The sequence below is a fragment of the Beauveria bassiana genome (genome assembly GCF_000280675.1).
Source record: "Beauveria bassiana ARSEF 2860 unplaced genomic scaffold BBA_S00013, whole genome shotgun sequence".
Classification (NCBI taxonomy): domain Eukaryota; kingdom Fungi; phylum Ascomycota; class Sordariomycetes; order Hypocreales; family Cordycipitaceae; genus Beauveria; species Beauveria bassiana.
Genome location: NW_007930848.1, coordinates 515,493 through 527,387, shown reverse-complemented (window position 1 = coordinate 527,387; position 11,895 = coordinate 515,493). Strand labels below are relative to the sequence as shown.

The window sequence follows — 11,895 nt, the reverse complement described above, 5'->3', positions numbered from 1 at the left end:
CAAGCAGATAAATCTCCGTCTCTCGACAGATAAAACCCGCCCGTTTCCGTATGTGTGTGTATGTGTGTGTATGTGTTTACGTGCTAATGAAGAGGGTATCTCGTGTGTATGGACAACAAAAAGAGAGTACAGTGAATGATAGAATGTGCAATGAGCAAAAGAAGCCGACGATGCATCTAGCAAGCAATGAAAACAAATGAAAAAAAAAATTAGAAAAAACAGTGTAAAGAGAATTTCAGTGACCAATCGACAACCGCGAATTATTGCTGAAAGGAAAAAAAGGGAGCCAAATCCCGTTGGCTGTAGGAAAAAAAAAACAACGCCGTGATCGCATGCAAAAGTCTCCAGTCCAGAATAGATCTTCCCGTTCAATATGTAAAGGATATATGGTGTAGTAAAGCGATGGCGTCGAAAGAATCTGTCGGCATTATCGGGAAGTGGTGGACATGAGCGACAAGGGCAGCGGGAACGGAAGGTCGTGGACGGATGGCTAAAATGAGTGTGGAGTGGCGATGTGTGCTGTGCATGACGACCAGGTCTTGCATGAAAGATCGTGTTTAGATTAGTGGGTAATTGTGGCTCACAATGACTGTTATGAGCCGTCTTCGCCTGGCGGCAGCTGGATCCCACTGTCGCGATCTGGTTGAGCTTTGGGTGGTGACGAAGGCGTCAGCCGTTTGGCAGTCATGTCATGGCCATCAACACCTTGGAAGGATAGATCGTAGTCGTCTTCGTCGACTGGGGCGAGCACGCGGCCTCCAAATTCAACATCAGAAACGCGAACGTGATACTCCAGGGCCTTTTGCCCTTCTCTGATCAAGGTTTCGGTCCAGCTTAGACAGCGCTTAATACTTTGGTTCATCTTTTGGCTATCAATCAGCAGCTCCTGGTGCTTTTCGAGGTCAAGCTGCAGACGTTTCTCATCACGCTTTCGACGCATCACACCGACGGAAATGGCAGACATGGATGCCGTATCAGTCATGGAAGCGTCAGACTCTTCAATGGAGTCTTCAAATTCCCCCTCTTCCTCCTCGGTCTCGTCGATTTCACTAAGATCAGATAGATCCACTGGCGGGTCAGTGAGGGCTTCTGACACCACACGACTATTTGGCGCAGACGTGAGAGACAGTCGACCGGAGCGAGAAAGACGGCGGTAGCGGCGTAATTCAGCAGTCTGTTTGCGAAGTTGTCTTTCCAGTGTTCTGTTGATGGCCTCGAGCGATGCATTAGTGATTTCGAGATCCTGGACTTTGCGTTCTCGGCGAGCGTTGGCGACGAGTTCGCTCACACCATCCGAAAAGTGAGACTTGCTCGGACTTTGCGGTTCTAAAAGTATGTCACCTTCTCCATCAGAGCCCTGTAACTCCTCTGCTGCCTGCAAAAGCGAAGCCATAGTCATAGTTGTCTGCGATATTCCAGGGCTGGCCGGTGGGGACGCGCTGTCGGGAAGATTGGGCGATATGGTTATACTCGGGGCCAACTGCAGCTCTGGGCCGGGGCTATTGTTGGTTCGAGACTGGCGTCGGCGAGATTTGGGCGGCGCGTCGATGCTAACTCGTCTCATTCCACGCTGGACTTCGGCATTGTGGGAGATGGTGGAAGGTGGGCTTGTTTGGGACCTGTTTAGTGACGCGGGCGGTATTGCTGTTCTCATAATAGGATTCAGAGCTGATGTAGACGTTGGATTGTTCTTCAGAGGCGATGCAGGACGCTGAAGCCCACCAACAACGGTGGCAGAGGAACCCAGGGGAGGACGTCCCCCAGGCGGTAAACGAGGGCCTGATGACAAGGTCGAGTTGGGATTGGAGGTAGGAAAGGTTGATTTGGGCTCCATTTCAGGTGTCCCATTGGCGTAGAAGAATTTGGTTGATAAAGCATCTTGAGTATTAAGGCTAGGTGATAGCAGAGGGGCGGATGGTGGCGTGCCAGTCGCTGAGCGATCGACGCTGTTGTTTGGAGCGGCATTGGCGAAGAAGAAGGTAGGACCCTTTTGCACGGTGGACGGTGGTTGACGCTGCTGGCCAGGGGTCTGTATACTCTTTGCATCGCTAGCATAAAAGAATTTGTTGGCATCGTTGGAGTCGGCCGACATGTCAGATGGCTGCAATGACTTCAAGCCAGCATCTGGAGGCGAGGCAAGGCCAATACTGCCAGGGCGCGGACTGTCACGATCCCATTCATCGGCGCGGTTATCCGGATTCGGTGTGGTTGTGGGAGTGCTGTTTGTGCTTTCGACACGGGTCTGCCTATGGCCGGTGCGAGGGGTCACATTTGTAGCGAGAAAGGCAGAGACGGGAGAGGAAAAGTCGTGCGCAACGGTGGTAGCAGTGCCTTGAGGTCTCCTGGCCAGCGCACCGAACGCAGGAATACCTTTGGAAGCGACTTTGGGGGTAAGAGGGGTCACACGGTTCGCGGCGGCTCGGACGACAGAGGGCGGCTGCCTTGATCTGTCTCCAGGCGGCATGGTGAGGCGCGCAGAGGCAGTGCTGTTGTTGAGGCGTGGCGTTACCAAGTGGTCATGGCTACCGCGAGGCCGGTGAGGAAACGCGGCGGCGGCAAGGACGGGATGCAGGGCAGCGGTGGGTGGATATAGATGGAGACTGTGTCGTTGAGTCGGAAACGTGGACGAGGCAGAGGCGACGAGGGTGCGATGAAGAGGCGAGACGCTATGGCGGCGATTTTGAGCGTGGTTGGATGTATCAGTCTCGGAAGTTGACGAGCTACGTTGCAGAGTCGGGGTTGAAGGTGGCAGAGGGGCTTGGCTATTATGGCCGCGACGGTGCGGCGTCAGAGGGAGAGGCGGATGCTGGCGTCGTTCGTTAAGGTTGTGAGTGGCCGGAGCAGGTCGCGCGGAGAGTGAAGAGATGGAAAAGTAAGCTGGCAGGTGCATGAAAACAAAGCGGTCTTTGTTGCGAGCTAAAACCAAACAAATGACGGTACGCGACGAAGTTGGTATGGTGTTGGAGCCGAAAGGTGTGCACACCATTTCAGAGTTGGCGCGAAGCCAAGTGAGTGACCCGAGACAAGCGGGCATTTTGCTGTGACACGAGGTACCTTGGGAATTACAGCATCTGAATAGGGGGGGTTTTACTGAGGGGCTGCCCTTTTACTTCGCAGGTACGCGGTGACTCCACTGGAACCTCTGGGGACTACAGGGGCTGTAGGGGATGCATCATGTGCCGGCCAAAACTTCAGTAATTAAATAGTATGTGATATTCTTGCCTTTAGTTTACTATAGCATGGCCTATGCACAATTGATACGGTCGGTCCTAACTAGATTGCGAGATTACAGCCCCATCTTGATTTGCGGCCAGACGTCACCGGGTTTTGAGTGTATGTACCTGGACGACAAAGCTCTCCAACATCAAACGCTCACCCCTGCAGTAGAGGTAGGTATGGTTTGTTTACCTTGGACCTCTTTGCGCTGATCTAATGTTTACTTTCTTTATGCAGCGTTCCCAGGGCAGTAAAGGCACCAATAGTGTTTCCGCCAGGCCCCCACTAACCGTCTCGAGACGAACGCTGGAGAGCCTGCTTTGGTCCCCTTTTTAGTGGTCGCATTGCTGGGAGTGGGATGCTCGCTGAATACAGCAAGCAGCCTTGTCGTCATAATTGCCCTTGATATAGCCTTGATTTACTCATGCATAAATCCTAATTATTGCATGTGCATTGAAGCAATGAAAATCTCCTTGCTACACCATGTGCGATTCCATCTATTAAGCTTGCTTTCTTTGCGTATCACAGCATGTCTTTTTGAAAGCTCGGCCTGCTAAAGCTGTCCCCTCCAACAGCGACCTACGTAGGTAGTCAGTCACCTACAGTGCTACGCGCGGTTGTACACAACCTTGTTCTTGTCTCTCCCAGGCACTATCCATATCAATAGCCCAAGTATAGCTCAGAATCAACCTTTTGTATCTGATCCTGGATGCTAGATCTTGCTGTAAATCGTGCGTCTTATTCCTGTACCAGAATGTAATACCTGTCACCTACCCCGGACATATAATCAGCCACTCTTATGCGCCGCGCAAACGCCCCGCCAGCGCCACACCTGACCGTATCACGCTTCACTGTGCATCCATCGTTGATCATTCATCAGTATCGCCACTTCCTATCCCAATACAACTTCATTTTCCCATTTTTCATCTATTCATCTACAGTAAATATCCGTGTCTGCAAAATATCAATATCTTCATCACCTCCTTCATCTCTTAAACTTCTCATCCTCTGCTTATGCCACAACTTCCACTCTCCCTACCACATGGCCGCTCCAATAAGGCCAACCGATGATGGAACCTTGGATGCCGATATAACGTCACCTGCTGTCGGCCATGTCGGAGCATTTCTCGACGGCTCCCAACGCGATGATGAATTGCAGGGCATCTCCACGACACACCGAAGATGGTCTATGACCCGGCTGATTGACACTTCTGTGCAGGGCACGTTTAGCACTGCTACGCACTTCTTCCAATGGCTTGACACCACTCCTGGCCGTGGTGTCTTGAAGTGCACAATTGCCTACACGCTGGCCAGCATGGCTACCTTTGTACCAATCTTGTCCGATTTTCTCGGTAAACCAAATGGCAAGCATGTCGTTGCCACCATTACTGTCTACTTTCATGCTGCTCGCTCAACTGGCTCCATGATTGAGGCTATCCTCATAGCTATCGTTGCGGTAGCGTATGCTGAGCTCGTGTCTATCCTTTCCATGGCCACATCTGTACTCGTTGGCTCTGTTTTTGGTCTGGCCACGCTAGCTCACATACTGGTTGTTGTCGTCTTCATCGGCGGTGGCTTCGGTATCATGGGCTGGATGAAACAGCGCATGAACAACCCACTCGTCAATGTTGCTAGCACACTCGCTTCGCTCGCCATTATATCAGTCGTTACCAAAGAGACGGCAGTCATTGACAATGTCTTTTCGAACCAAAAGATTGTCCAAGTCTTCAAGATGCTCATCATGGGAATCACTTGCACCGCCGTCGTCAATTTGCTCCTCTGGCGCGTTTCTGCGCGCCAGCTCCTACGAGCATCCATCACACACTCCTCAGTATCGCTGGGAAGCATGCTTTCCGACGCAACTGCGAGCTTTCTCGCTAGCTCCAACTACGAAGCTACCCCTCCCGAGTTCCCCGACTCCTACGCTTACTCCAAGGCGCACTCCGCTATGCTGAAGCATCTCCGCGAGGCCAAATTCGAGCATTATCTGCTAGGAAATGTTCGAATCTATAGCCTGGAGAGATTGACTGTCAGATCCATAGAAACCTTGGCCCAGTCTATAGGCGGCCTGCGCAGTGCCGCCAAGGCTCAATTTGCGCTGTTGAATGGTGACAGTCGCGATGCCATTCTCTTTCGGATACACAGCGCTTCTGTAACGCCCTATCTTACAAGAGATATCGATCCGTTCTCTTATTTCAGCGCTGAGAGCACTCAAACGACGGATTCAGGCTCCAGAGACGCCCCAGATCTTCGTGCTGCTGGACAACTGTTTACAAATTTTGCGAGCACAATCAAACATCCGATGCAAAACTTGTCTGGTATATTGTGCCAGGTACTGACGCAGATGCCCTTTAGTGGTGCTCCAGATTTCAACATGCAAATAAACGAAGCCCTGCGCGGCGAGCTGACGAAATCTCTGGAAATATTCAACACTGCGCGTGCAGAGGCTTTGCAGGGTTTCTACCAGCGTATTCGACAGGAAAATGATAGTGGTCACCCTCAGATCGTGCTGGAAGAGGTTGCTGCTGCTTGTGGGCATTTCTCCTTTACTTTGCAAACCTTTGGCGAAGAGATGAAAACCTACCTGGACGTCCTGGAGGATCTTAAGCACAGCTATGACCATAATCAACGCAGCTGGCGCTGGCTTCTATGGTGGCGAAAGAGCAAATCTGACCATGCCCTTGCAACGCTGCCCTTTGACGCACCAGAAACGGAAGCTCTGGTGAAGCCAATCAGGAAATCGGCCGTGCCAGCGGGTATCCCACGTTCAATGCGTGAACGACGAGATACTTACAAGTGGGATGCAGCCCCTAATGCGAGCAGGATTTTGTCCACGCTGTCGCTGGCTTTCCTCCAGTTTCTGCGCAGGATGGCGAGTGACGACGGTAAGTCAAAGCGAAGAATACATGGGGCAACCAAACTGACCGCTGATAGTTTTATTTGGTCTCAAGGTTGGCATTGGTGCTGCACTTTGGGCGTCGCTTGCATTCATCGAGGCCACACGCGACATGTACAACCATTATCGTGGCGAATGGGGCCTCTTGTCATTCATGATTGTCTGCTCCATGACGGTCGGCGCATCCAATACCACTGGGTGGGCTCGATTCCTGGGTACTTTTGCAGGTGCCTTCTTTTCACTCTTCAATTGGACGGTTAGCCAAGGCAATGGTACCGCGCTTGCAATTCTGGGAAGCTTTGTGGCTTTCTTCAACTTTTATCTCATTGTCGCCTGTGGTCGCGCGCCACTCGGACGCATGACGATTTTAGCCTACAACGTCTCAACGCTCTACGCCTACTCCCTAAGCCAAAAGGTCGACGACAATGACGAAGACGAAGGCGGTATTCATCCTCTGATGAGGGAAATTGTGACGCACCGTGTCATATCTGTCTGCACCGGCATTCTATGGGGCCTCGCCGTATGCCGATTCATTTGGCCCATCTCTGCGCGCCTCAAGTTCAAAGAAGGCATCTCGGTGCTGTTCCTCCAAATGGGCCTCATCTGGCGGCGTGGACCACTTTCTATCCTCTTACGCTCCGACTGCTCTCAAAGCTACCTCAAATCCGGTGAACAAGTTGCGCTGCAGCGCTACGCGGACCGCCTCGAGGCCCTCCGCCACAGCGCCGCATCAGAGTTCGAGCTGCGCGGGCCCTTTCCATTCGAGGCCAACGGACGTATTCTGCGCAGCGTGAATCGCATCCTGGATGGATTCTATTCCATGAGTCTGGTGGCGCAGCGTAAGACAAGCCTCTCCAGTGGGGAACGTGCGTTGCTCGAGTTCACAGCGCGAGAGCGTGCTGTGCTGTGCGACCGCGTCTGTCATATTTTTCAAGTGCTGGCAAGCTCCACGATGCTTGAATACCCACTGACGGGCGCGATCCCGAGTATCGCCCGCGCGCGTGACCGGCTGTTAAGCAAGGTCTTTGAATTTCGAGAGACTCACGCGGCACGTCGACAGGTAGCTCTGGGCGTCGGTTCGCCACTCATTCAGCAGCAAGGACTGGAATTATCGGAATCCGGGGCGGAAGTGGATGTCGTGGAAAGAGACTACACCCTCCTATACGCTTACGCACTCATCACGGGCCAGGTCGAACAAGAGCTGAGGATTGCGTTGGATGAAGTTGAAGGCCTGCTCGGTCTATTGAAAGACGACCCACTCCTCGGTGAGTGAGAGGTCGACACCTTTTTGCGCTCGGCCTATGTCGTCTACGACTTGGCCGGCCAAGAGGTTGGGTGATGCTGAGATTTTCCTTGTCTTGGTCTTGGTCTTGCTGGAGCCCTTGAAGGTGGCGCTTAGTATAAAATAGAAGCTTTCTAGAACAGTACCTTGAGCCCTCAAAATGTATTTTCACTAACTCATACCGCTACCGATCCGCCAGTACCCCTAGCACTACTCCACAGCTAAGGTTTTACGGTCAAAATAAAGCAAGACGTAGACTTGTTTATCTTTTTAATAAAGTAAGAAAAGTAATAGAAGTACTTAGGTATTGCTATAAAATAGGGCTCTAGAATTTTATTATAACATAAACAACACTAGAAAACTAACTGCCCTAGTTTCCTTTCTAGGAGAGGAACTTAAGCAGCGCTACTCTAACCTAAGCCTTAGTAAGTGTTAAGCCACGGGGGCATCCGGTACCAACGCCTCTGTAGACGGAAGTGACTGGTGACTTATTACTTTAAATAAGTCCTCTATTTAAATCTAGAAGATAGTTAATAGGATTATAATACTCTATAAGTACTATTTACTAGTATTTATATAATTATAAGTAATATATAGATTAATAGTCCTTTCTTTACTAGCTAAAATTATAAGTTACTTATATATTTATTTATTAGTTAAATATATATATTATTAGTTATAGTAACAAATTAAGTAGTATAGATATAATAGTAAGACTTAAGAAATTAATAGAGAAAAAATAAGGTTATTAACTAATTTTAGTAAATAATAAGGCCTCTTAGCAAAGGTACTTTTATCTTCAAGTTATATAAAGCTTATATAATTATACTAAATTTAGTGATAATCGACGCTACCTGCGATAAAGTCGTAGGTAAATTACCTTAGACTAATTCTCGGAATCATGGCCTAATCAATTAACCCGTTAGCTAATCACCTCTATGTAGACGTGCGCTTGACTCGTTGGAGTTACAGCTACAGTGAAAGCTAAGCCGCGGGAAATTATGGTCGGAATATGCTGCACGGTTTCTACGTCATCTGATAAGACCAGGCACAGGAACATGAGAAACAAAAGTTAATTAATTAAAACTCACCTGTAGCTACTACTGACTCTATTAGCGCTTAGTTTTCCAGCTATAGCGCCGTTGACTCGAGTCTAGGCAATATGTAGGCGAGAGGACGTTTCATAATAAGGGCTCTCTCAGTGTCTCACACCACTGCTTCTTGGTAATTACCTACGATAAGAGTGGTCTTTACCTAATTGAGTACGGACCCTATTTAAATAACAAGAAGTAAATAAATGTAAATAAATAAAAAGTAGGTTCTCTTCTGGTGCGTTTCTGCGCCGCAGGCACCCGGCGGCAGACATGGCTTTGGACGCCATCGTAGGATATCGGGCGCTGCGCTCGAATCATGCGACAATAAGTAACATGCACCGACAAGAGTCTTGGCGCCTATAGTAAAAACACCCTCACGTTCTCTTACTAGGAGAGAATTTATGTGTTTACTATGCTTACTGAATCATCCCCCCTTCTATGGCTGTGGGAATCTAGGCACTGGTTTTGAAAATGACAGGTAGTGGTTACTGTGACGCTTAATCAGACAGGGATGTATGTGTATTCGAGCGTTGGGAAGTGGCTGGGATATCCTGGATTATGCTTACGACTGGCCAATATCCGTACTGGTTATCTACTTTGCAATGCATAAATGACAGGTCGGCTTAAACTAAAAGTATCGCAAACTGCACCTGCCAAATATTAGAATACAGATGCCCCTACGACAAGAAGAAAAACACGACGACAATACTATCTAGTCTTGTCTCCTTGGCTGCTCTTCTCTTAAACCTGTTATCCACTGACTAGTAATGATTTTCTTTTTATTTTAATATTATAATGGTAGGCAATGCTTTTCATCTTTTCGTCATAGCACTCTGTGCTGTTTTGGCAGCAGCCGGAGCTATTGACAGGAGAATCATCGGCGCAGAGAACGCTACGGAAAACGAATTTCCATCTATTGTCAGCATCCAGAATGCGGGTTCTCACATTTGCGGAGGCACCTTGCTGGACAACACCACGGTTCTCACTGCTGCTCACTGCACCAACTCGCGCAAGCCTCTAGGCACTGGAAGGTACTCAGTAAGAGCAGGAACTCTGGTAAGCCTGCTCTGTATTCCTCATTTGCCTATTGGACTACTCCTTGTCTACCAGATTTCTAGCATCTGAGTCTTGCAACGGACCCCAGCGTTTGGAAGCAGCACAAGGACTAATAACATACAGGACTCGCAGGCTGGCGGCGTAGTTGCAGCAGTAGCATCGATCACAAGTCACCCGGCCTACACTCGCCGCAGATTTAACCGAAAAGTATATTCTGTCAATGATGTTGCCCTCCTCAAACTTTTTGACTCCGACCGGAGAGAGCGAAAAAATTCGCTTTGCGACGCTACCGCCGGATGGTTGGACTCCTGCAGCAAACTCCACTGCGATTGCCGCGGGCTGGTAAGTGCCTTCTGCCATTGAGCGTAGCATCGCCGGGCAAGGACCACTCACTAACTGATTCGGCTCAGGGGCGTACAGAGTTCCAGCGAGAACGTCGCTGCTACCACGCTCGCCAAAGTGCTGATCCCGATTCGCCCCAGTCAAGACTGCGCTGCGCTTTCCGGAACCGAGGACATCATATGCGCCGGCGCAAAAGGCAAGGATACAGCCCTAGGGGACAGTGGCGGCCCTCTTATCGACCCGAACACGGGACATTTGATTGACGTCATAGTATCTGGCTATACGGATTTTTCCGAAGGAGTGTATGCGAAGACCTCGAGCTACATCCCCTTCATCAACGAAAATCTCGGCTGGACAGAGCAGTCTACCAAGTCGCCTAAGCCTCTGGGCCAACAAGTCGAGGAGCACTGCGGACGCTGCGGAAACGACAAGGCTGCCTGTTTAGAGGCCGCCGCTCGCTGCGAAGCGGAAGTGAAGCCAGACGCAGTTGCGCCCTTGCACCTCGAATGTATTGATAGGCTCCAAGCCTGCGAGGGTTCAAAAATTGAGACTTGCCTGGCATACGCAAAGGCGTGCCAATATAACAAGGAGTTCCCTTTGAGGGACCTAGGGCAGTTGGTGGAATGTATCGAGTCGGCTGATGAAGAAGTGCGTGATCTGGATGAGTTTGAGAAAGTCCTTTGGGGCCATATTCGGTAGGGATGCTTGAGGAGTCAAATGATGCTATCTAAAAGGGACAGCAGATTGGTTCCATCAGACTGATTGATCGGGTATAGAAAATTGGGATCCAGACCGGTAAACCAGCAGTTGGGGATGAAAAGCAAGGCGTAGCCAAATCCCTAATCGTCCAGGAGAACCTCATTTAATGTTATGCACTGTGCCCGTATGATCCCAGTGCCGTATTACCGTTGTTACTGTTGTTACTGTTGCTGCTATCGTTGACTTTAAAATTCCATTTGAACCATTTTGCGTTGTCGTCCGCCGTATGAAGCGGCCTCTACATTCGCGCCCCCCGGTGCTCGCCAGATCCGGCGCATCACCCGAGAATCCCTCAAATGCCGCCATAGAGCTGCACCAACAGATATCTCACTAGTGCACCTATTACGTTCTTATAAGGGACTTTTGCGATTTTTTTTATTTTTATTTTTTTTTATCTCGGTCGGTCAAACTGTTAGCTACGCTACTACCACGTGCCTGCCTGCGATTGCTTTAACCTAATCCTCCGCCGCCGACGAGAGGGAAGCCGGCTCCATCCCCATTCTCGCGTTCACGAAACTCAACCGTGCTTGTAAACTAATGACGGGACTAACGCACTTGTCGTTGTGGATGGGGGCAAGGGAATAATACTCTTGCTTTTGATCTAACCCCTTTTACGAAGTATTCGCTCATCTACTATTCTATATAACTGAGTGGCCCTTGACCCTATGCAGAGTGTGGTATAGGTCGTTGAGGCATGTCTTGATTCGGTTTTGGGGGCTTTTATAAGCATGTTCCTCATTAATGACAGTATTGTAGCGAGGAGTGTGATAACAAGGCATGTCACGGGTAAAGTAACGAGGGCGGAATACAATATCGCCGTGACATCACTTGTCAACATAATAAAGTCTGTATACCCGTGTAAGAGATCACTAATAGCGGATTCAAGGAGGTTGCTCAGTCCTGATTGTGGACCCATAGCGCAGTCTCTCGGAATGTCTCGCGGGATTTTAGATACTCCGCGAGTACCAGCCTGTCAAGGTCATCTTCAAGCTCTGAGGACGCGCAGTCGAGGAGTCCTGTCCCTCCAAAGCCAGCGGCAGATTTGAGTGCCGCAGATTCGGCCATGGTTATTGTGTGAGGAAATACTGGAACAGCAAATTTGACGGCAATGATCACACGCAGAGCCTTGGCATTAGGGATGAATATCGAAGCAGCAATTCCGCCAAGTGCGATGGTCGCGGAGAGGAGGAAAAGTGCCACTGGCATCAATCATGAGGGCATCTACTTGCTTGTACTGGTATAGATAGGCG

The 11,895-nt window shown here is 49.8% G+C and overlaps 3 protein-coding genes across 3 annotated transcripts; 2 read left to right on the top strand and 1 right to left on the bottom strand.

Annotated features, from left to right (window-relative positions):
- Nucleotides 1-592: 592 nt before the first annotated feature.
- BBA_05276 (uncharacterized protein) lies at nucleotides 593-3,034 on the bottom strand (the record flags this gene model as incomplete). The annotated part of the gene is made up of 1 exon (XM_008600373.1): nucleotides 593-3,034. The coding sequence occupies one exon, from the start codon at nucleotides 3,032-3,034 to the stop codon at nucleotides 593-595; it is 2,442 nt and encodes an 813-aa protein (XP_008598595.1).
- A 1,224-nt stretch (nucleotides 3,035-4,258) lies between these two features.
- BBA_05275 (ribosomal protein L19) lies at nucleotides 4,259-7,385 on the top strand (the record flags this gene model as incomplete). The annotated part of the gene is made up of 2 exons (XM_008600372.1): nucleotides 4,259-6,101; nucleotides 6,151-7,385. The coding sequence occupies 2 exons, from the start codon at nucleotides 4,259-4,261 to the stop codon at nucleotides 7,383-7,385; spliced, it is 3,078 nt and encodes a 1,025-aa protein (XP_008598594.1).
- Nucleotides 7,386-9,283: 1,898 nt separating this feature from the next.
- On the top strand, nucleotides 9,284-10,585 carry BBA_05274 (trypsin-like protein; the record flags this gene model as incomplete). The annotated part of the gene is made up of 3 exons (XM_008600371.1): nucleotides 9,284-9,544; nucleotides 9,668-9,886; nucleotides 9,965-10,585. 3 exons carry the CDS (start codon nucleotides 9,284-9,286, stop codon nucleotides 10,583-10,585), a joined length of 1,101 nt encoding a protein of 366 aa, XP_008598593.1.
- Between the last annotated feature and the right edge of the window lie 1,310 nt (nucleotides 10,586-11,895).